The sequence below is a fragment of the Mixophyes fleayi genome, chromosome 7 (assembly GCF_038048845.1).
Source record: "Mixophyes fleayi isolate aMixFle1 chromosome 7, aMixFle1.hap1, whole genome shotgun sequence".
Classification (NCBI taxonomy): domain Eukaryota; kingdom Metazoa; phylum Chordata; class Amphibia; order Anura; family Limnodynastidae; genus Mixophyes; species Mixophyes fleayi.
In genome coordinates, this window is record NC_134408.1 from 132,635,414 (window position 1) to 132,660,549 (window position 25,136).

Here is a 25,136-nt window from a genome sequence, read left to right on the forward strand (position 1 = left end):
GTGTTTCCAACGCACAAAGATTTATTCGCAATAAGTGGAAAAAATATGCTCAAGCGAAGTAATAGTAAATACAGCCGTTACTTATCGCAGGCGCTCTGGATCCAGTGCAGTCATTCAATCCTGAAGTCTGGGGACAAGAAGTCTGCACTCTGGATCTCAAGCTGCTGCTTATATACACAAATACAGTAATACAATGAAGATGGTATGGCTTGCATCTATTGGTCCGGGTCTCAGGAATGTCCAAGGGGTCGTCAATCATTGGCTGGTTCATCCTAAGGAATCCAAAGGAGGGGGTCATCTCTGCAGGGGGTATGCTCTGCTCTTCCCGCCAGGATTCCCTTAGTCTTAAGTAGTTCATAATTCCCTATCATTCATAACTTGAGTATGCACTCTGCGATTCCCTCGCAGAGTGAACCAAACAGTAGGATATGTAACAAGGTTCATTATGTTACCACTCATGATGTTATTCCTTTAACCCGTTCCGTGTATTTCACTAATATGCATGTAACTCTGATATAACATATAAATACTACTATATTTAGACATAACTGACTATGTGTTGCAACTACCATTAATGTGTACTATTTTATAAGTATGCGTGTTTGTGCGAATGTATGGTAAAAGACCAATTACTGTTGCTGCCACGTGTAGTGGATGCGTACGCCCTTTCACGCCGTAGCGTGCCCTTGTACGTAGATGCGTACCATACGCATCTTTTCAGACAAAGACAACCAAGTTTGCTAGACTTTAATTGAAATGACTTTATCCAATTTACTGACTTCGACAGTTATGGATAACAAGACATAAAGAGGGTGATTTAGAGTTGAACACAAGTGCATTAGAGCATTACAATGTTGTATATCATGTAGAATTACTCACATTGTGTATGCACACAGCTTTTGCCAGTATTTTGAGCTGCAAGTATCTACCACTTGCGGCCCCTTTCACTTCCAGAGTTGGTCCAGAGTATTCATTTGCAAGTGCAGCACAGTAAGGGGGTGTAGATGCCAGTTAAGCACCCCCCTTTGAGATGTACAAACAATGATTCATCCTCGGAGGGTGTTTGAGGATAAGCGATTAGGAAAGACAAGGAGTACAACAGGCATTACAGCACCCCCCCCCCCCCCCCCATCTTCACCCTCGTTCACACCTCTGTTCCGCTAAGCAATTCTCATTTTAATGAAAACTAAATGAATGACAAAGATTGCCATGACCCTTTTAAATAGCCTGGTGGAGCTTAGAAAAACATGGGAACATAAATATTTGGAGGGGGGTTGGAGGAAGCCGGATTTTAAATTACGGGGGAGTTCATTTCTACCTACCGTGCATTAACCTGGCGTGGAAGGTGAGAGGGCGATACGGGTATTTTAGCCTAGAGCGACCTGAAACCCTTAATCAGGAACAGTTTGGATTACACGTATCTTTGAAATACACTCCATACCGTTGGTCCGTTGGTAAGTTCTGCACCTACACAAGATCGCTGCAGTATTCAAATTGATGAGAATGATTGCTGCAAATTTGCTCTAGACGCATCTGTAAGTTGCATTAAGGAGCATCTTCAGATGCAAGCAATTTGTGGAAACCTAAGTGTGCAGATGCATATTTGCACATACGCAAACAAGCAACTTTTCTGTTTAACACTAAAGGGGATGTCTCCGCACCAGGGGGTGATTTATTTATTTTTAAAACGTAACTTTTGCTAGCTTGGCGTATCTGAGATCCTTCAATTCTGTTCAATCAGATGAAAAAAAAAAAGGCTGTTTTGTTTTCACACCTGACTGGTCGGGAGGAATTCACCAAGTTGGAAATACTTTACTTTTAGTAAATCATTTTTTAGTGTCAAGATTATCCCTGTATGTTCTTACTGTTTGCAAAAAATTAGGTCCTGTCTGACTATGAGTATTCCGACTGCGCCAGTTTTAGAAGGTACTTTGTGTATTATTCTTGGCTCTGGCACAAAATAACAGACAACAATACGAATTTCTGTAATCTATATAAGGTGAGAACTTCTTTGGCATATCTGTTAACAACAATTTCCTCCAAAACTCATATACCGTAAAACCATATCGCTCTGACTTATTTTGATCCACATCACATGTTTGGTTTAATAAATCCTGCACGCACAGAAGCAATCATAATAGTTTCATATGCACCGATGCTCAGGGCTTGATATAAAACATATCCTCCACAGTCTTGGGTACAATGCAGCAAACGGAACAGAATGTTGTTCTATTCAATATTAACCCCTTGTCTTCGTCTCAAGATGTCATAACTCCTTGTAAACTTTGTTCCAGGAATGGACTGTAGCAAAAGGGTGTTTAGTAAACAGTTGGTTTTTTTTTTAAATCACATTCCTATAGGGATTTTGGAAGATACAACAATGTAAAGTTCTGCCTGTAGCGAGCTTGAGCTGTAACCTTAAGAAACAGACAGTGAAATACCAAGAGACAGGTTGAGAAAACACATACGCTCTTTAGGACCGAGAGAAGTGTCCTTTACCTGGATAAGCGTCCCCACCTTCTTTTATGGTAGTGTGTACCTGTATTCCTTATAGGGAAAACAAGGAAGTGGCTTGATCCAAGTTGAAAGGTGTCTCTACCTTTATGGCAGTTTCAGTCTTTGTAAAACCTGAATTCTCAACTCATGTGTGGACTGTACATTACAAGCCCTTGCTGATTTACAGGGAATCTAAGTGATCTTACCTGGATAACAGTTCTAGATCCCACTTAACCACTAGAGTGTAGAAGAGAATTAAAGTATTTTATTCCTTTTTTATTTTTTTCCCCCATATATGTCTCCAGCCAGAAGTAAAAAACGAATGGGGATTGAATTGATTTGGCTCTTAACTTTTTTTCTGCATGGAAAATATCATGTTCAAGGTAAGACCTGTGTTAATTATTGAGGTAATGTGTTGTGTGCATGTAGTAATTCATCTGTGATCTGACTGATAAATTCAATCATCCTAATAAGTGTTTGCCCCCCCTCCCCAATAAAGATCCTGCTTCCTGTCACTGTTATCCAATGCTCAATGTCTCTGCTTTCTGACTCTCTATTCAATCAAACGTACAAATTAAAATTATAATGTGATGATTGAATTTAAAGCCATTTAAATGTTGTGGGGGGTAAAATTGGGTCACGCCAGGAAATCCAAGGGTCTGTTTACATGCTTTGGTTCCCCAGACATCATTACCGGTGCATAAAATAAGTGAACCATGATTGCATGTTGTTTTAAGGGATTACCTGTGGTCACAGAATTGGCACACAGAACCGTGGTAGCTTAAACATATATATTTGCATTGAAAGGTTTAATGTTTGCAGTGTAAATTTTATCAACACTAGATCATGACCAACCTGAATTCTTGTGGTGAGGGAACTGGCCCAAAAACAGAGAATAACAGAGAATATTACTGGTCGTAACACATGTAGAACAACATTCAGGTAGACTTAGTGGGGAAATTCACAGGTTTTGTTAGATTTTTTTTACATTGATTTGCATCTGAGTTTTGTTTTCTCTTTACACAGAGGAAGTAAGAACATTCTGATAATTATAGGGTTGGAGTGTTCTTCATACCCAGCATTTTTTGGCTGTCATATCTTAACAGGAAACAAATAGGGATACCTGTTATATATTTGTACTCACAGGGAAGGGAGTGTAAGCATAGGAGGTGTAAAAATGTCATTTGTATCACAGCACTAAATCTATAACTTATTCACTTAGAAACCAAAGATTGCTATAATTGAAACTTTTAATAGTTGTTTTACATTATATATGATATTTAAATTTAGAGTCAACTGTCACAGATTACTTAAACCAGAGATGGGCAGGCAACAGATGGCTCTCAACCACTTGCTGAACTACAAGTTCCACAATGCCCTGTAGTCGGAAGGAACTTATAGTTTCTTAACAGCTGAGGAGCCACTGATTGCCCAATTATGACTTAAATGACACTTTGAATTTTTCTTTTTGTTTTATTATTCATTAGTTAACTATAAATAGTTTTTTCCAACATTTTTTTGAATTTGTAAAGTACGTCAACAAAAGCAGTCACAGTTTTCTACTCTTCTTTTTCTCCATAAAAATAAATCCAGAAATAATATGCTAACAAGAGAACAATAAATACAAATAGGACAATTGTAAAATATACAAAGCAGGTGTTGTTAGAAGGATATGGTGGATATGTACTGTGGATGACCCATCTCTTCTTTATCTGGTTTGGCTTGCCCAAAGTATTGTCATGACAGAAGATTTGGACCTTTCTTTGGTCTGTTTGGGCAATGGGTCCTGGTTAAAGGATAGGACACACAGCTGCAGATATTACAGACATACCATATACATGCAAATGAATTGGGCTCGTACAAACTTGTAGATGCTGTAATCTAGCAATATTTACTTTTGATTGTGTAATACCACTTGCAGTATGTAAAAATGAGTGTTGACTTAGTAAATGACATCTTGGGGTAGATATACTAAGACTTGACAGGAAAAGTGGAGGTGTTGCTCATAGCAACCAATCAGATTCTAGCTATCACTTTCTAGAATGTATTAGATAAATGAGAACTAGAATCTGATTGGTTGCTATGGACAACACCTCCTCCACTTTTCAGAACACAGTGTTTGGCATGTATTAAGTTAATAACAAAAGCAGTGAAGTAATTGGTTGACCTGAGCACAAGTCTTCTGGAACATTAATTACTAGTTGCACTCTCTCTGTCTATCTACTTCAATTCTTCACTGTCTCTGTCTGTGTTTCTCATTTTCCTTCACCTGTTTTCCCCCTTCCTGTTCTCCCAGCTGTATACCTCTCAGTCCTTATACTTTTATTTTTGAAGAGTTTAGATATTACTGTTGTATACTGCGTGCTTATTTTCCATGTGGTTCATGTTATACAATGTTTCTTTCCTGGCTGTCTTCCGATTGTTTGCATTGTCTCGCTTGTTACCTTTCACATATACTAATACAAAGCTTTATCGTCCTCCGCCTTCTCTCTTTCTCCTCTTAAATTTAGGAAGTTGTTCCCTGGGAAGTACAATGACCTGTGGAGACTGCCTGAAGCTAGGACCACACTGTGCTTGGTGTTCCCAAAAGGTAAAATATGTTACTATAAAATGCTGGGGGGCCTAGGTCAGTGTAAGCTGCCATTGCTAATGTCATTGCTAATGTTCTGGATATTTGTTACTCTATATTGTTGCAGTGCACATTAGAATAACCCAAATCACAACATATAACTATTGTCCTATTAACCACACATAAAGCAGAACATACAATGCTGGATGGCTTTATAAGCAACTATTACAGTCAGAAGAACAATGCAGGGTCTCTATAGTAGGACAGTCACTGTCACGGGGAAAATACAAGGATTTTATTGGTGTCATTCCTGCCTTATAGCATGCACATAATATAAGCACAAGTATGTTGTGATCGCTGATCCTATCTTTTTATTGTTTACAAACCACACTGTACAATAAATATATAAAGGGGTCTATGTACCAAGCACAGTTAATAGCAGTTCAGGATGTGAACAGCAGCACGGCTTTGATTGCAATAGCACAGGCTCAATCAGGGGAGGGCTGGCAACGTTTAGCCCGGGGTCCAAGACCCGACTCAGCAGCCTATTAGGAACATGCAAAATGGAAAAAAATGCTGGTGGCCCAGTGACCCAGCCCAAGGTAGTCCACTATGGGACCAGCCCGGGGTGCAGATGCCCCCCTGCCCCACAGCCCAGCCTGCCCCTGGACTCAATGTACTGTGTCCAGGGGGGCCATGGGGCGGGTACACAGCACAGCATTTTGCCAGGGCTTTGCAAACAGCCTAGGGAAGGAGAGGGGGGCAAAAAGCAGCCCAAATGGGCCCTGGGATAGCTCTCAGTGGTACTTTCTGTGACACCAGGACAGATGGGCTCCATAGTCATCTCATTACACCGTCACTTGTGCAGCCAACACTACATGGCACAAAGCAGAGTTTGTCACAGAGGTCATTTAGGAACAATTATCACAGTGTTATCGAATGATAACGCTGTTTTCTTTCCGTCATGATGACACGTAACTACTTTTGTGCCGTTTGCACACAATGCTGCTGCTGCTGATGATGATGATGCCTTATTTGCATCATTAAGCCCCCCGCCACTTATCTATTGCGGGGGCGAAAACCGGGAGTTTGCCCTGCTCTCCCGAGAGCCTGGGAGGTCTCCCAGGAATGCGGGATTCTCCCGGACATTCCGGGAGAGTAGGCAACTATACGCTAAAGAAAAGCAGCTAATGAATCTCTAGAGACTGAAGTTTCTTTTACATTTCTGTCTTCATTACTGAAGTCATGTTGTATTACCTGTCAATCTTTGATTAAATCTTGGTCTCCATGAAAATGGCCACCTCCAAAGGCATCAATTACATGGGCATAGGACACAATTTCTGAACTGTATCATCATGCCACAGGTGGCGAAGCCAACCACATCTTGTACTGGCTCAGCATCAGGGAGAATGCCAGACTCTTCAGGGAGTGAGGGAGATCACCCCTATTTCAGGGAGTCTCCCTGACATTCAGGGAGAGGTGGCTAGTATGACAGAACTGCCTGGATTTTCCTCTCTATCTTTCACCACTTTTTGCAGTTTTGTATAATACCAGATAATTTATCTCAAAACAAGTTTTCTGTTTATTTTAAAAATTAATATTTGTGTGTGTGTGGGGAGGGGGTATATTAATCTTGCACATATGGTCACTGCATTCATGGAGCAAAAGCAGGTGCGGCGCTGCTAAACTAAAGATGCAGCCCCTTTATCAGTGCGGCAGAGCCTTAAAGCTGCAAAAAATCAACTGTATGTTTATTTCACTCCTAGGCTGCTTTATATATTGTTATTGAAAATGATGTATCTTTTTGTTTTGTTTTGTCGGATGTATTGTGCAATATTCCTACAGCTCAGGTAGTCGTGCTGACTGAGAGCTATGACTGGTAACCTCCTATAACAACACCTTGCTTGTCTTAGGCTGAATATCTTCACAAAACAGTGGGAGGAATTCATTGATCCATTTAACAGCACTCACTTCCTGTCTGTGATATAATACATATAATGCAACATAATCAGACTCTAAGATTGCTTCAGAGATAAATGGAAAGTGAATCAATATTTGTGTCTGGGCGGAAGTCAAGGAGTGCCCCCAAGATGTACAAACCAACATCCCAGGATTCTGTCTGTCTGTCTGTCTGTCTGTCTGTCATACCGCTGGGAAATTAGTTATCTAGGGCTGGGATTCCCTTTGGCTATGTAAAATATAAACACAGGAAACTAGGATCACTCTAAACCAAGAAATATGAAAATATTTATTTAGTGACTTTTTTATTGTATTTCTTTGTTGTTACCCAACAAATGAAGGTTTTTGCATGGCACAAAGGATAAGTAGCATTAGCCAAAACAAAGAACACAAGTAATAGGATACAAACAGGAGGCGTTGTTCATAGTGGTAACAGAGATATTTTGTTTTCATTAACACATATTTATGTCAGGTTTACAGTCTATGTTACCTGGAAGCTGCTATGATTACATCTCTCAAAGTAATCTGTTGTCTGTTGTATATGCACACTGCAAAGCATACTCTATAATAATGTAAATGCTTTGATCTGATCATCTATATTTTTTGTAAAGCACCTGAATTCATTTTTTAAAAAATCTACTGTGCATGCAGTTAATAACTTCCAAAGTATTCTTAAGAAATGGAAGAGGGTCTATCCTCAGTATTTTAAAAATGTAGTTTTCTTCCATGAACAGCCCTCTCTTAGGATTTGAGTTAATGCTAGTGCTATAGAAGGGTTACAGTTTCGGGTTAGGTATATATTTTTTTCTTAGTCCAGGGACAAGTCTTTAAAACCTAGGTCTGTCCCTGGACATTATTGGCAGCTGTAACTATGGGTTAACACTGCAAAGAATTCATTGAAGTGTAGCTATAATCTTTGTCCTTTAAAGTTATTAGGAGCTGATAGACTGATACAGCCTGTAGAGTTGTAGCCTTATGTAAAACCGTTCTTCCCACCTGTCCCGATTTTGGCAGAACGGCCCCAATTCCAGATGACTGATGGGGGGGGCTGATGGGGGGGGGGGTGTCCTGCTCACTGCAGGGGTGTTTTTAGTTGAAAGGAGGGTGGCCAAGTGCTTCAGGATTGCTAGACATTGCCACTGAGAACGTGGTACATCCCAAAATGATATGACCAATGGCTCCTGCGTAACCACACCCACTTGTCAAACTCCAGATATTGAGAGGAATGTATAATAGTCTGATGTTTTTTTGGCTATTGTTACAGGACATGCTCCCCAATTTATGGTCTATACAAACTTCACATGCTGTTTATCTTCTTGGGCCAAAAATTGTTATTGGAGCCAATCATCTGATGCACCAATCATGCTAAATCTTGTTGGGCGTTTCCATCATCTTTAATTCCCTGTGTAATATTAATAAAATATTATTTAAAATGTGTTGTTTTTATATAAATATTATTGCAAATCAATATAGAAAAGTAAAAGTGATATCATTGAGGAAGAAGGCACTGCATTCTCATGAATGTTGGTTCAGCAATCAAAATGGCTGCCTCCTCTAAGTGTAGGCGATGAATACAATTTACTATAGCTATAATTAGAAAGTAAGTTTGTCATAGAGATTTCCTGTCAGGAATTTTATAACCAATAATGCAATTGTTTATTTTATACTTGTATAGAATTTTACAGACACTTTAGACATCGCAGCCCGATGTGACACTCCTGAAATTCTCCGATTTAAAGGATGCCCCGTAAACCACATTGAATTTCCCAGATCCACAGTAGAAACACAGAAAAATAATCCACTTTCAGAAGGAGTCCAGAAAAACAGTACAGATGTAAGGCAGATTTCTCCACAGAAGCTTGTCCTTAAACTGAGGCCAGGTATGCTCAGAATTACTTGATGTGTATAAGAATACTCTATAATTGTTGTTGTTTTTTTTAAGATTTTATTTAAAAGTCCACATACAGCGATACAAACGATAACAGGTAAGAAGTGGGTATATAAAGGCAGCAATTGATCGCAAGATAGTAGTCATGATTATACCAACAAGTAGAACTCAAAAGTCTCCTAGGAGAGAAGGTGATGTAAGTGTTTGTCTATATGCAATGTGAATGTATGACTTGAAGGAAGGAGAGGAAAGGGACAGGAATCTGAGTTTGGCTCCAAGGCCCCCGGCAAGGGGGTGTATGAGCATACCATTGGGGACACTCTTCAAACGTCAACAAATGAGTATAAGAGCAAATTTGCAAAGGCCATCAAAGAAGGTCTGAAAGTCTACTAGTGGGAGGGTTTGGGAGTTATGTTAGTACCACAGGATCCAGATATGGACAAAATTATGGCTTTTATTGTTCATGTAAGCTATTATCGCCTTGGTCACAAGATGCCATATTTTTTATGCACCTGCTGTAAGGAGGGTGGGTCCATTTCCTTCATTGGCTAGCAATAAGTCACCTGGCCTCATTAACTGAACTGATAATTTATCAGAGGGTCTATCTAGACCCTCGATCGATAGAAAGGACCAGGGTTCTTTAGAGACAGGTGTTAAAGTAACTTTGGAGATGGGTGATTGTGTTGTCGCAGAATTTGGCTATTTTAGAACAGGTCCACCAGATTCTATAGTTGTTTTTGAGCCATTCCTAGCGCAGTCTTGTCAGTCCAAGGTAGTCTCGCCCAAAGCAATGTTCATGTCCACATCTATCTGATCGTCTATCTGATCTCTACAATGCTCCCACCTGGAATCCAAATGGTGACCTACAGTGTCTAGACGGTGAGTGAAGGAATCGGACAAAATGACTACAGTGCTCTTCACATGAAGCTAACTGCTGTCCCTCTTGAAATATCACCTGTGGCATTTCACCACCTTCAGGTGGAATATCAGGTTTTCTAAGTGTTGGAAGTCTCCATTGTGCATGTTGGTGGTAAAGTATTAGCCTTAAGGATTGGGCACTAGCTGTTTTCAAACTTTTCAATTATTCTACTGCCAAACGTGTGATGAAGAGCACAAGAGACCAGTCAGAACCTCCAAAATACCTCTAAAAGCAATCTTCCAGGGTGGGTTAATGTTACATGTAACGAATCATTACTAGGCAGACATTTTTTTTATAAAATTGTGAAAGATCCTGAGAGTTGACACCTCCCTTATACCCCTGTCAATCTCAGTGTCTGATTGCCTCACGTAGGGCCATCAACCTGGGTTCCTTTTACAAGATCTAGATCTCTACAAGAAAATTATTATGTAATAGCATCATATTTTTGTGAAAAATCTGTCTACACTGCCATCTAGACCATACTTGCCAACTTTCCTTATTGGCTTCAGGGAGATCCCGGGGGAGGTGGGCATGCGGGGGCGGGACTTGATGAATCCCATAATTTTGGCAACGCCCCCTAAACGATTGTCACAACTTTTGGCCAATTACAACAGAGTGCGGGGCTAAGATGATGCAATATTTCCGTCATGAAGCCCCGCCACTTATCTATTGCGGGGGTGAGAACCGGGAGGTTGCCCTGCTCTCCCGGGAGCCTGAGAGTTCTCCCAGAAATGCGGGAGTCTACCGGACATTCCGGGAGAGTAGTCACTATGCGTTAAAGAAAAGCAGCTAATGAATCTCTAAAGACTGAAGTGTCTTTTACATTTCTGTCTCCATTACTGAAGTCATGTTATCTTACCTGTCAGTCTTTGATTAAATCTTGGTCTCCATGAAAATGGCCACCTCCATAGGCATCAATACATGGACATAGGACACAATTTCTGAACTGTGTCATCATGCCACAGATGGTGAAGCCAACCACGTCTTGTACTGGCTCAGCATCAGGGAGAATGCCAGACTCTTCAGGGAGTGAGGGAGATCACCCCTATTTCAGGGAGTCTCCCTGACAGTCAGGGAGAGTTGGAAAGTATGATCTAGACCAATGAAACCTGACTCAGCATAACAAATCTTCATTGGTCAAAAGCATGCACACACTTTCTGACATTAGATCCCCAAACATATATGGTGGGTGACCCAATTGGACCAGACCGTGGATATGAAGCACCGACCTAAGATCTCTTAAGAGGACACACTTATACTATAACATTATTACCCTGCTGTGGGGTCATTTTAAATGAAACATATATTGAACTGCTTATTACTTCTTGACATTATTTAGCATGTGAAAACTGTCAATATTCATTGGAACTCCTCTCATCACACAGATCTGTTGACATTTTATTAACTAAGGGTGATAATGATATTTAATGTACTTTAATGGGTTTATAGTTGTTTCTGCTTCTTTGACCATTGATTATTTATTACTATTAATATATTTTATTATTACAGTTATTTATTATTATTATTGGTAAAATCCTGAAATCTGTATTAAAAAAAATACATTTAAATATTTTACCTTTTCAATTGATAGAAAACATGCCCAGAAGTATATAAACTATTAATTTTGTTAATATTACTGTATATATTATTATCTTTAAATTTATTGTGTGCCACAAAAGATCTGCAGCGCCGTACATGAAATTATTATATAGCGCTGAAAAAGAGGAAATATTATTCTAAAATTCCAGCCTTTGCTTTCTCCAGGAGACGAAGTAACATTTCAAGTCGACGTCCGTCAGAGTGAAGATTATCCTGTAGATTTGTATTACCTTATGGACCTCTCTGCCTCCATGAGTGACGATTTGAGGACCATACAGGAGCTGGGATCTACTCTCTCAAAAGAAATGGCTAAACTGACAAGCAACTTCCGTCTTGGATTCGGGACATTTGTGGAAAAGCCAGTTTCTCCGTATATTAAAACGGTTCCAGAAGAAATTGAAAATCCCTGCCAGTAAGTAACTTACTAATATTTAGTCAGAATGTTCCTACGAACTGCTGACTGTGAATAACTGTAATAAGTCCAATGTATAATGTGTTACTCAGCTGTGGCTCATTGAAGCATGACAGAATTAGAACACTGAAGATGTTTTCTGATGCCAAAATGACATAACTTTATTTCCTATACAAAAAAGGAAATTTATTTCTAATTTGTTGTGTAAAATATGGATACAGATATGTACATTGTGCATTGCAGTTAGCAGAAAATAAGTACATTTTACAATGTTATTTTTCTTATAGTATATTATTTTGTGCTATATATATATATATATATTCATGCAAAACAATGCATTTTTAGTTTTTTAAAACCAATATTCCATATAACGTACTGATCATGTTCTTGTGAAGTAGAATTTGCAATAAAATAATAGTACCAATTCTCCTACATTTTAATTCTGCAAAACTGCACCAATATTGTTTTATATTAGTTAAATGACTTTTTATTTGATTAGTCTAAATTGGTTTTTTTTATATAATTATCTTAATCTGCAATTTATTTTAAAAAAAATGTAAACACTTTTTTCAACATTATAATAACTTTCAGTTATTATTGTACTGATCCCCCCCACTTGTGATTTAAGAGGAAAAGCTGAGGCATTGTCCCCAATTATAAAGCGCTACGGAATATGTTGGCGCTATATAAATAAATGATGATGATGATGACAACGTGTTTTATGTAATATAGAATTCTGCATTTTGCCTTTGTGTACTATGAATAAAATGAATGTCTTCATTTTACAGTACAGAGTCCATATACTGCTTGCCGGCCTTCGGCTATAAGCATGTTCTATCCTTAACCCACAATACAACAAACTTTAATGACATAGTGAAGAAGCAGAGAATATCGGCAAATATTGACACACCAGAAGGCGGGTTTGATGCGATTATGCAGGCGGCAGTCTGCAGAGTAAGTAGCTTTATTATTTTTTAATTTAAAATGCTGAAAATGTAGCCATTTGTAAATATGAAGATGATTTGGGAGCCATCTTCTCCTATCGCAAGCCTGTGGCTCTCCAGGTGTTGTGAAACTACAAGCCCCAGCATGCCTTGCCAGCTGTCAGCTGGCTATCTACTGGTAAAGCATGCTGGTACTTGTAGTTTCACAACACCTGGAGAGCCACAGGTTGGCCAGGCCTGTCCTAGCACAACAACCAGGCTGTCAGCGACGATCCGTTGTCCAGTGCGTTCAGCTCCTGGGCATGCCAGCAGCCCCTATAAAACATTCCCATTGCCCACCATGCCAAATCAAGTTGCAATAATTAGATTATAGTTGCCAACCTTTACAGGCTGGCCTCCGGGAGTCTCGGAGCAGAGGTGGGCGTGAGGGGGCGGGGCTCCGGGAATTGTGTTATTTTGGCCATGCCCCCTGTGACGTAATGCCACAAACTCATCATTTTAACACGGAGGCGGGCCAAAATGATGGCTATTCCCGGAGAATCGTATCATGGAGGCTTCAAATCTGCCCACTTCACAAGGAAGTGGGCAGATGCGGGAAAATTGCCAGCTCTCCCGGGAGTCCGCGAGACCTTTCCGGAATTCGGGAGTCTCCCGGGTATTCCGGGAGAGTTGGCAAGTATGAATTAGATTTGAAAGCTTAAAGAGCAAACATTGGCAAAGCCTATGAAAAGTGTGACCAAACTAATCAAATCAAAATATCAAAAGCATAGGCAGAATTATTAAAAGCAATATTCACTCAAAAGTAAACATTAATGTAAAAGAGATTTTTCTTGCTTTTATTGAGGCGTGAAACTATCCTATAACTCAATATTTGGGGCCAAACACATGATCAAGACAGTGAGAATTTGCTCATTACCAGTAAAACAAATACATATTTATAAGCATAAGAAATGTTCCGTCTATTACTTAGTTAAAAATATCAAGCTAATTATTTACCTACAAATTTGCTTTTTTTTTTAATTATAGATCTTTTGTCAGTTACTTGCTCTCATTTGTCGTTAACTGTTCCCCAGTTCCTGCAACAATTTAAAAAAAAAGAAGTATAGGAGACAGATTTAGCAAGTTTATTTAGAAAAGATTGGTTCCTTTCACTATGGCTTTGTGGAGAGCAATGAAAGCTTAATTAGAAAGGTATAATTAGGTTTTACACAATCAATTCTTATTTGATGATAGAAAGATTAAAAACATGGGATACTGGGATGATCTGTTGTCTCATGTTTCACACAAATGTATTGTAAAAACTAAACGCGAAAATACATTCCTGACCTTACAGGATCGAATTGGATGGAGGAATGGATCAATGCATTTGCTGGTGTTTGTGACAGATGCTGATTCTCATTATGGTATGGACAGCAAATTGGCTGGAATTGTGATTCCAAATGATAGTCAATGCCATCTAGACAGCAACAATGAGTACGACATGACCACTGTCCAGGTATAGCAGCGTTTTATTCATTATTTATTTATTAAATGATCTAGCAGGTAGAGATACTGGGCCTGATTCATTAAGGATCTTAACTTAAGAAACTTCTTATTTCAGTCTCCTGGACAAAACCATGTTACAATGCAAGGGGTGCAAATTAGTATTCTGTTTTGCACATAAGTTAAATACTGACTGTTTTTTCATGTAGCACACACATATCAACTTTAAATTTCAGTGTACAAATAAGCTATCAAGTATTTGTGTGCTACATGAAAAAACAGTCAGTATTTAACTTATGGGCAAAACAGAATACTAATTTGCACCCCTTGCATTGTAACATGGGTTTGTGCAGGAGACTTAAATAAGAAGTTTCTTAAGTTAAGATCCTTAATGAATCAGGCCCACTGTGATTAATATCCTTTTCAAGGAATGTTACAAGGTGATAGACATATTTGGCAGTACATTAAAGGTCATTTGCAAACTGGGAAATGCGTGGTATTTGATTTGTGAAAATGTCCCTAAATGTCCGTTCAAGTGCCCACAACACTCCTTAGTCTCACTGACGCCTTAAAGGCTCTTTGCAGTACTTTTTGCGGATCCGGCTGGAAATGTGCACTTAAAACCATCATTTCCACTCTGTCCTACATCCCCTTTAGACACCTTTCATTCATTTCAATTATATTGAATTTAGATTATATTTATAATATATTTTGCAGAACTTTACAGAGGAAAACAGACATTAGTTGCAGATCAGTAATATACAGTAACATAAGACAAATACAGTAAGGGCCCTGCTTGCAAGAGCTTACAATCTAACAAGAAACAAGGGATTTGATGCAAGAGGCATAACTAGATGGTCTACTGTAGACCAACTTGTATAAGTATATAATACTGTCAGATGCTTAGGGCTATTGAGCTACACAGCTGGTTTTTACCTGGTCGCTGGAGAGATTGGTAAAAATATTGTCTATAAGAAATGTCGAGAATAAGGTTAGCTACATAGGAGCAGTTTCAGAGAACACTTAAAAGCTTTGAACGCTAGGTGATATTCTTCTCCTAAGAGGGAGAGATCTCCAGAGAAAAGGTGCAACACAAACAAAGGTATGAATGTCAGGAGATAAGGGGTGTTGAAAGCTATTCATTGGATAGATTAGTAGTCATATATAAGTATATAATGTATGTTTACTCTCTGACTCCTATGTGAAAGCGATATTGAAGTGAGTGTCTAGAAACAGTCTTGAGTCAGAGTATTATATTGTTCACAGGGCTTTAAACAGCTTGTAGCTGATCACAACATTATAAGACTCACAGTGCTAGTACAAACCTGTCAATTAAAGCACTAGAACTCTTGCAGAGCATTAGGACGTTCGCTAGACTAGAAACCACTTGTATCGGAGCATTAGAACAAATCAGAGGGTTAAACCAATTTCTTCCCAAATAGAGCATTCAAATATTTGCAGTATTATAGCATCATGCAGTCAATCACAGCTACATAGATATAGAAACTGTGGTCTGTAAAAGCATTATACATTTACAATGAGAAACCAATCAAAAGCCTAGATAAGCCAGCCTATAACCAATCAGAACATTACAGTGTTTACAAAAGTGTTAGAGCCAACTGTAAAAGAAATAATAGGAAAATGTAGCTGTAAAATGTGCCTCTGCATCCGACTTATTCTGATATTATCTTCAAATGCATGGTTATAAGATCAGATGATTCTCTGCAGACATATCCGACCATCACTGATACTCTGATGTAAGTGGTTACCACCAGTAGATGTCATAGAACTTAAATACTTTGGAAACACACTGTCACGCGCCAGGCATTCGGCACTATAACCGATGCCCGGCACACTTACCTGCTGACCGCCGTGCTCCGTCCTGGCCGTGCGCCATTTTTCTTTCGTGCCTACGTATGCGCAGACTCGATCCTTTTCTATCTTCTGCTCTTCACCCATTTGTTATTCAATTTGGCTCCAAATTTAAAAGGCACTTTCCCCTGCAGCTCAGTGACTGTTATTCAAGCTACCTGTTAGGTACTAGACATGGCTCCATTACACCTGCTGGTTGTTCTCTCTCCTGTGGATTGTATCCTGCTATACCGGTTGTCCGCCGAGCTGACACTTCTTCACTCCTGCTGTAACCCGCTGTCCACAGAGCTGACACTTCATCGCGAACTTCGCCACTATCCCAGTGGTAATCAGTTGTCCGCTGAGCTGAAACTTCTTCACTCCTGCTGTAACCTGCTGTCCACAGAGCTGACACTTCATTGTGTACTTCGCCACTGTCCCAGTTGTCCACTGAGCTGACACTTCTTCACTCTTGCTGTAACCTGCTGTCCGCAGAGCTGACACTTCATTGCGAACTTTGCCACTATCCCAGTGGTAATCAGTTGTCCGCTGAGCTGACACTTCTTCACTCTTGCCTTATCCTGCTGTCTGCACAGCTAACACTTCATTGTGTAATACACCATCTATCTAGTAGTAAGCTAGTTGAGCTTACGGATTCACTTCCCTACATTCCCCTATAGGTCTCGCCTGATACTTCCAGTAAGGGCCACGACCTCCAGTGCAGACGCAGCGAAGACCAAACCACCTTGCGGCCAGTGTTCCCTCTAAGCTGAGCAATCTGGAAAGGAAAGAGTTAAAAGGTCACTCTAATGAGGGCTCCACCCGAAAGGTTTGCATTTACAATCTGCAGGATGTTTCCTATTAAGATATAGGTTTAACTCTATCATTTCCAGATTGCTCAGCTTAGCGGGAACACTGCTTGTGGCGGTCCCTGGTGAATCCCTTCTGCCCGTTAGACTCCGCGCCTTCCTGGAAGTAGTGCTAATTTAGGCAGATCCAGGATCCAAGCCTACAGAACCGTGACACACACCTTCTAAATAGGATATGGTGAAAAATAACTCTTGCAAACCGGCCTAGGAAATCTCTCATTTTCTTTCTGTTTCGGTCTTTATCTATGGATCAAATATTATATTGCAGTTTTATATTATGAAACAAAGCATCATCAGCTGTCCAGCCAATGGCGGGCCCTTATAGCTGAGTGGTAACAGTGTTTCCCCAGAAAGACCTCTCGCTAAACCCCTGGCACAAAACAGGGACAGGGAGAACGGGTATATTTATTGTGAAAGGGGGCTTGTTCATTTTGGATTTATTTAGTGGTATTTAATTACATTTTATATGAAAAATGCAATTTTTGCAATTAAAAGTAACATTTCCAATATTTTATGCTTTCTTGTGCATGTGACACTTTATTACATTATATTGTGTACAAATAGGGTAATCCACGTTTAGGACTTAAAACTAACACTCTCTAACATTGGGCATAAGTATGTGCACCTGACTATGTCTGACATAGAAATACTGCTGTGTTTCGAGTTGGGTGTATGATACGTGAAACTCAACATACACACATAAGTCTGCAATTTTTGTGACATAAGTTTTACAAGTACGTTCCGGGAACATGTGAGGCCCAATGGGGTCTATTTACTAAACTGCGGGTTTGATAAAGTGGAGATGTTGCCTATAGCAACCAATCAGATTCTAACTGTCATTTTGTAGAATGCACTAAATAAATGAAATCTAGAATTTGATTGGTTGATATAGGCAACATCTCCACTTTTTCAAACCTGCAGTTTAGTAACTATACCCCAATGTGTTTAAAACTTTTTTTCTATAGTCAGTGAATCAGCTTCTTTTGACCTTCCCCGATATACAGAATGTGCTGTTTTATTTCTTTCAGGAATATCCAACACTTGGTCAGCTGATCGAGAAGCTGGTGGAGAATAATATTCTGCTCATTTTTGCTGTTACTCAAAAACAAGTTCCTCTGTACCAGGTAGGACTAAGGCACGTGCTGCAATGTGAATGCATTCATTACAATTCTCTACTATTTCTGCTAAAAAATATCTGTTTTCTAAAGTGAAAAGGAACCCGGTAATTGTAAAGAAAAGAAGCTATATATGTTGGGGAATAGTTGCCATTAATGTTTTATATTATAGCATTTAAATATTTTGTAAACAAAGCATTATATGTGTCAATATTATGTTTAAAGTGCAAATCTATATAACAAGGTGATGGAGTAGTTCCACCAAGCCTAAAAAGAAAAAGAAAATGCAAATATTAACCGTATGTTAGGCTGCTGTTCTGTTAACGAACTTACAGAACTAGTTGCTGGAGGTCTTCACCTTTAGCAGCCGCCTTTCCCGTAGAGCTTTATGCACTCACAGGTACTCGGATGCCCCCAGGACGTAACTCCAGACATAGTGTAAGCTTGTTATAAAGAACCGCAGCGACAGGCCAGGAGGCTGAGTAGATGATAGCCGAGGTCAAGGGTCACAAGCAAGGTAGAATGGTCAGGTAACATGCCAAGGGTCAGGGTCACAGGCAAAACAGCTGAGTCCAGGATACATGCCAAAGGGTCAGGGTCACAGGCAAGCAGGCAAGGTCCAAGATACAGGCAGAGGGTCACAACGGCAAATCAACAACACAGGAATCCAGAGCAGGTCAGCAACAGTGCAGACTGGACGCTATAACCGGCAGGGAGGCTAAGCCCTCCCTGCCTTAAATACTGGAGCCAACCAATCAGGGCTTTGCCCTGTAATCACACACAGGGCAGGGCTAATTAAATAATGAAAAGCCTAATTAGCCCGCAGGCTGTAGCATGTTCTGAGTGGCCGGAGGTGCGATAGTAGTATTTTCAGCGTCCAACCGTTGCCCTGGCAACGGTCGAGGCCGAGAAACAGGATGTGACGTCCCGGTCCCGGTGGGGTACCAGAGCTAGAGGGAAGTGAGTCGTGCCCGCGGCCGATCCCGTTTGTACAATTTAAATGTATATTTTGAAACTGTATATGGATTGAAGATTTTGATACACAGTCTGAGCAAACGTTTTATAGAACCAACATATCCATAAGGACTCCTATATTTTCAATCATTATATTGTAGGAATAGTTTCACAAGCACCTATGCAAATATTGACACAATAAGAGTCACATGTTTCTATGGTATTTACCACTTTACTAAATCAAGCACACTTAGATATCATCATGTAAATATTATTGGCCAAAACTGGCACATAATACCTACAGATCCTTCACTTAAGAACTGTTTATCGAAAAGTGTACCTGTGGTTTGTAAGAAGGCCAAATACTTACAAAGGAAAAATTTGGCTCTATCTATTCTCCCTTATTCTTTAGTATATCTAAAGATATTTTCCTAAATTAGGAATCCTAATCATGTTACAATTCTCTTTGTACTATCTGTTACCAATCTCTGGTTTAGTATCAGAGCTTAGTCTGGGTACACACTACAAGTTTTTCACTCGATTATTGTACCGATCAAACGATAAACAACCGTTAGGTCCCATATCGCATTAGTGTGTACGCTCCAACGATCATGTTTCATCGTTCCAAAGCGCATCTTATTGTTTGATTTGATTTTATAAATGGACTAAAAATCTCTCTAAACGATGGAACGATGTCGGACATATTCTGCCGTGTGTGCGCACTCACCACCAGCAGTGTATGCAGATCTCTATGGGGTGTGCAGAGTAACCATCTTTTCAGCCGATGGTTATGACAGATGAAGAGCACAGATCTGATGGTAAATCTTGTAAAAGGTGTATAGTGTGTACACATGATTCGGCTGCTGATCTGGACTCTCAGTCGTTGGTAAAATCGTTAACAATATCGCATCAGGAAAAATTTTCTGTAGTGTGTACCCGGCCTTAATCTGCTGTATGTACCACCATCAATGATCTGCTCCCTGACCCTGTAGTATCTGGCCTTGTTTCCTCCTCGTTCATGTGTTTGTACTCTACCCTGAGTGGGGGTATCTCCTGGGGCAATAGAGTACCAGTGAGCATATCCAGCTCTACGGGAAAGGGGCTACTATAGAAGAATGCAAGTAGCCTGATTTGTGTTGTTCACAGAGAGGGTTCTGAGTAGGCTGATAATACAATATGTAATCAGTGGAATTCAGGTGTGGCCAACAATATGCTGGCACCAGAGAACAGCGAGACAGGTTTCTATGCAAACAACCGAGCATTTTGCAATGTTACAGTATATTTTCCCAGATAGTTACAGTTGTTGCACGTTGTACACTGCTCTGGTGAATCTAGCCCACACAATGATTTAATACGTAGAATTAAATTAACCTTTGATTAATGATGTTTTTCCTAGAACAAGAACGCTGGGTTTACAATGAAATGAGTTTATAATGAGCAATATTTCCTGTGTCTCTGTGATCAGCAAAACTGTTCTGTGTTTTGTAAAATAAAGGAAAAGGGAACATAAAAACAAGTCCTTGTGCTGAATAACAGGGGGGCTGGAGTTACTTAAAGGAAACGTCCAATCACGTTTCATGGTTTAAATTCATATCCTCCAATTGATAACTAGAATATTTTCAAACAATGTTATTGGTGTTTCTGCTTCTTATCCATATGGCGTTGCCTTTGCTTTAAAAACCGCAAGTTCATACCGCATGGAAAACCATTTAGAAACGTTTTATATGCAGTTTAAATGTGCTTGATACGTCTATATGCTATAAAGAACTTTTTCAATTATTTTCAGTAGCCCATTCATTTTAATTGAATTTCCACACTGTGCACTACATGTAGTAACCCCATTGAAATAAATTGGCCCTTGAAACAAATGGGAAAGACCATTCCCCAAAAATTACTTAACCAGCCTCAAACGCTAGACAGGCTGGGCTAGTTCCCACTAATAACAGGGAGACCTGGAGTAGGTAGGTTCCCTGTCATAGTGGATATCTGTTGTGTTTCACCGTTTGGTTTTGTCAAGACTTAAGAAGCCTTAAGCTTTGACAAATCAACAGTGCGAAATTTAAAGTAAAACTAAATTTTATTTATTAAAGGCTTTTAAATAACTTAAACAACTCGCTTCCACATACCGATGGGATTTAATTAGAATAATTTGGTCCTGCAAAATGCCAACCGTTCTTCATGCCATTCATTTCTCTTTTAGCAATTTATCATCTGGTCCCTCTCTCTCTGTCCAGTTGGGCACCATTTGTCAAAGGCATCTGGGCTCACGTATACTGTCTGAGTGGTCTGTCGACAGTCAAACCAGCAGTGTCGATCTTGGCCACTGAATGCCCACCATTACTCTCCTACTACACTCAGCTTAGCACAGTGCTCACTGAAGCTCATAGCTGTCTTCTCGGATCTCATGCTTACTACCGCTCAGTCTCCATTTAGTCGGTGCTCAGTTGGAATGGTGCAGTCAGTTCAAGCGTAGCTCCCAAAGGCAAATCGAATGATAGCATTCTCTAAGGAACAATGGACTTGGATAGGTCCGGTGAGACTCAGTTGAACTAAGAATTTAACCCCATCCCAGTTAAACTAAAAACTCAACTACCAGACTTCAAAGTAAATATTTAAATCCTCTGATCCTGCCACAGATCACATGACATGACATGACATGACCCAGAGGTTGACACTCTTGATTGCGCTAATAACCGGTCATTCATGACCACTAAATAGTGGTGGGCACTACATCAATTTTTAACCCCAAATTCTTTAAAACCTTTTTTTTAAACAAACTTTTCGGTTTGAATCAGTGCTATGTTTTGTCTACTAGTAAGGTGAAGGTCACAAGTCACAATGCCTAATAGAAATACATGTAGCAAAAATAAACACTAAAGATCTTAACATTCTATAAAAGATATGTGCTTGATCTTTCAGTCTAAAAAAACAAACATTTTAATATTCCTTATAGACACTTAAAATAAAATAAGAAACAGACTTCCTATTTTTATTGCAGAAAAAATTATTCTGTGACCCGTCTTCTAACATACGTTGAATGACATATGAAAGTGGAGCCATCGAGCAGATGTGATTTGAATAAGAAACGTCATGTCCAATTTATTTTAAAGAATGTGAAACAATAATCCGAAAAATATGGTTAATGTTTGACATAGCACGTACTTGTTAACTGGCAAAGAAAATGTTATCTTATTTTTACTACTGTCATTGTTCCAGTTATGTCTGGATGCATTCTTACAGATAAATTCCTTTATAGGAGTTTTGTGAGGTCACTGGGGGGGAGGGGGGTCCAAGTAAAACACTTTAACAGAATTCATTATGTTTTTCCTCATTGTTCTGGACAAACTGAAGTGGAGGAGATAATAACCAAATATCACGTAGTCTACCTAGCGTTTATTTAGCTCCTTTTAGTATATTGGCACTATTTCACAAACTCTATTTTTTATTGGAAAATTGAGGAATGCACCTATATAATCAGGTAACAAGTGATGTATAAAAACACAAAGTGAACATGACAGTTTCTCCAGCATCCGCTTACGTGCTAATACAAGCACTGCAATTAAATGCTGAAATAAACAAGTACAAGGAAGGTGTGTTGCATATTTGTGAATAACATTGACTGCTGGAATGTGCCTTCCTAATCTCCTTTGTACCTTAAACTTCCTTTTTTTCATTTGTAGTGTAGGTAGAACACAAACCAGAGTCACAATCATGGATTGTTCTAATGCAGGAAAAAAGGAAACGAGAGGATAGAGATCAGGCAACTGTTTAATCATTTAAACTAGGGTTTTATTTTCCACACTCAAAATGCGTACTCTATCACCTAGTATGTAGACATAGGCAAACTGAGGGGGTGGGGGGGTCCTAGTGCCTGGAAACCCCCCTCCAACCCTGGGGACCCTGCCCCTGCTTCACATGGCTCTGCTCGAAAAGAGAGAGATGCATGCACCTAACAGTAGTGCACGCAGCATTGCCCATGTATATTATGGGGATAGGGAGAGTTGGAGAGCAGCCAAGCACTGTCTAAAATTATGGCCACGACCTCATGCATGCTGGTCACGCCCACTGGCGGCGTGGTGGGGAAACCCCCCTCTACAAATCCTGCAATTGCTCCTGGTGGGGGCAGCTAGGTAAATAAAGAGTACTTAACTTCCCCACCCCTGCCTCTTGCATCGTCCTGGGACATCTCTGTCGTGGTGAGACGGTCATGGCTCTGAAGCCACCAAGAATAGAAAGCCGGGCCTGGCAGCCTATGAGTTTGTGTTTTGTTGGGTTACTATGCCAGTATAGTAACCCTGTCATCTATCAGACATGTGTATTTTGGATGGAGGACCCCTTTAAGTCAGGACTTCAAGTAATCTCAGCAAGTCATGTTTTGAAGTTGCCTTTCACCATTCTCAACTGAATTGATCTGATTGACCTAAGTATTCCATTTGTGACCATTGAGAAAACTCCTCAAAACATGACCGTAGTATACAAACTGTTCTTTTTCCATAGATCCTATTATGTGGCTGCTAAGTTCACAATGATATCTGACTGCATGTGGTTTTGTTATTAGAATAAATCAGTAGTGATTTTAAATCTGCCCTACTACCTACATAATACAATTTATTAAGGTGTCGCTCTCCCAAGCCGGAGCCCCAGGGGCTGACACAAGCGGAAAATCAATTCCATTAACCAACTCTATATGGCAACGGAGGGGGGTAGTGGGAGCAGAACGGCCAATCACAAGCTGCAATCCTTTGATTGCGGCTTGTGATTGGTCCTCCTGCGTATAACCCCTGGCTTTAGTCCAGGGCTGGAAAATGAACTGAAGGACCAGTAGTCATTTTTCCCACAACTCCAGATGGGAGGAGGAGGGGGGGGGGGGGGGCGGGTTGCCCTTGTTAAATAATTTACTAGGTGCTAATGCAGCTTTAACACTTCAGATTTCACAAAATACATATTTCTACAAAATGTGACAGGTTTAATCTGGAATAGCTTTGTAAATTCGTTTTTACCAGACTTCAACCAATAGGGTCATGTGTAGCATCTATAAGAATACACCCCCATGTTGGTTAGTATGAGCCAAGTGAATCTTATTTTATTTTATTTCAAAACTGTGGACTGACAAAAAAATCTTATGTGTAAGTAAATATTTTGTGTAAGTGACTAATTTCTTAACTTTTTTGAACAACTTAATATAAAACGTTTCCTCCTTTCCCATGTAATAAATAGGTGGGGTCCTATACCTGAAGCCAGATCACACTACTGTTTGTTCAATTCCCTACAGCTCAAGCTGTGTATTAAATTCCTTCTAGTACCTTTCAATTAAGCTCTGTGCAGCTTCATTGAAGAGAGTGAAAGGATTATGTCCTCCAGAACCACTAGGGGCACTGTGATCTGGCTGCAGGTAAGGGTCCCGCTTTGGTTGCTAATGTTTATGGACCCATGTTTAAAATATCTTTTGGTTTGAGTGTTTGATACACAAGATCCATTTCTGACATAACCACATGAATTAATTTGTTGGATCTTGGGTTTCCTCGGTAAAAAAAAAAAAAAAGATTCAAAAGAGAAATCTGACACTTCAATGTAAAAACATTTCTTCTAAAGTTATCACAATACTCTCAGCCCAGGCAGATGACATACGTTTCAATATTAAGAAATGTTTGCTTTTCACAGCAACTTGGATACGGCTCGAGGCAGGGCTCCAAGTAAAATAGTAACTTTGTAGCTGGAATAGTATTCAAGGAATGTTGGCAGAAAATCACGTCAGGTATATGTTTAAAAAAAAAAAATCAGGACATTGCAATTTTCCTTCCTCAGAAATGCATCTTTTAGAACAAAGATAATCCCTGTAAAGTCATGGCTATACACATGATGTAGTCATGTGACTGCAAAGCTGACATCTTGGGGCCACAAGAATCTGATTTGTTCTGTTGCGGATGCCTGGAAAGGCGGGTCAGGGGGGTACAAGCGCACGTTATCTACAGTAGGGCTTGTTCATATAAGTGTAACTTCAGACAGGGCTATCGCTACTATTAGGCTACCTAGGCAGTCGCCTAGGGTGACAATGGTTAACAGGTGCCGAAAACACTTA

The 25,136-nt window shown here is 39.8% G+C and overlaps 1 protein-coding gene across 1 annotated transcript in view; it reads left to right on the plus strand.

Annotated features, from left to right (window-relative positions):
- The first annotated feature begins 2,627 nt into the window (after positions 1-2,627).
- Positions 2,628-25,136, plus strand: part of ITGB6 (integrin subunit beta 6) — a 77,373-nt gene continuing 54,864 nt past the window's right edge. Inside the window, exons 1-7 of the mRNA XM_075180779.1 lie at positions 2,628-2,879; positions 5,007-5,086; positions 8,700-8,904; positions 11,596-11,842; positions 12,631-12,796; positions 14,120-14,281; positions 18,017-18,112. Coding sequence (XP_075036880.1) covers positions 2,792-2,879; positions 5,007-5,086; positions 8,700-8,904; positions 11,596-11,842; positions 12,631-12,796; positions 14,120-14,281; positions 18,017-18,112 — 1,044 coding nt within the window. The 5' untranslated portion in view covers positions 2,628-2,791. The remainder of the gene's footprint in view (positions 2,880-5,006; positions 5,087-8,699; positions 8,905-11,595; positions 11,843-12,630; positions 12,797-14,119; positions 14,282-18,016; positions 18,113-25,136) is intronic.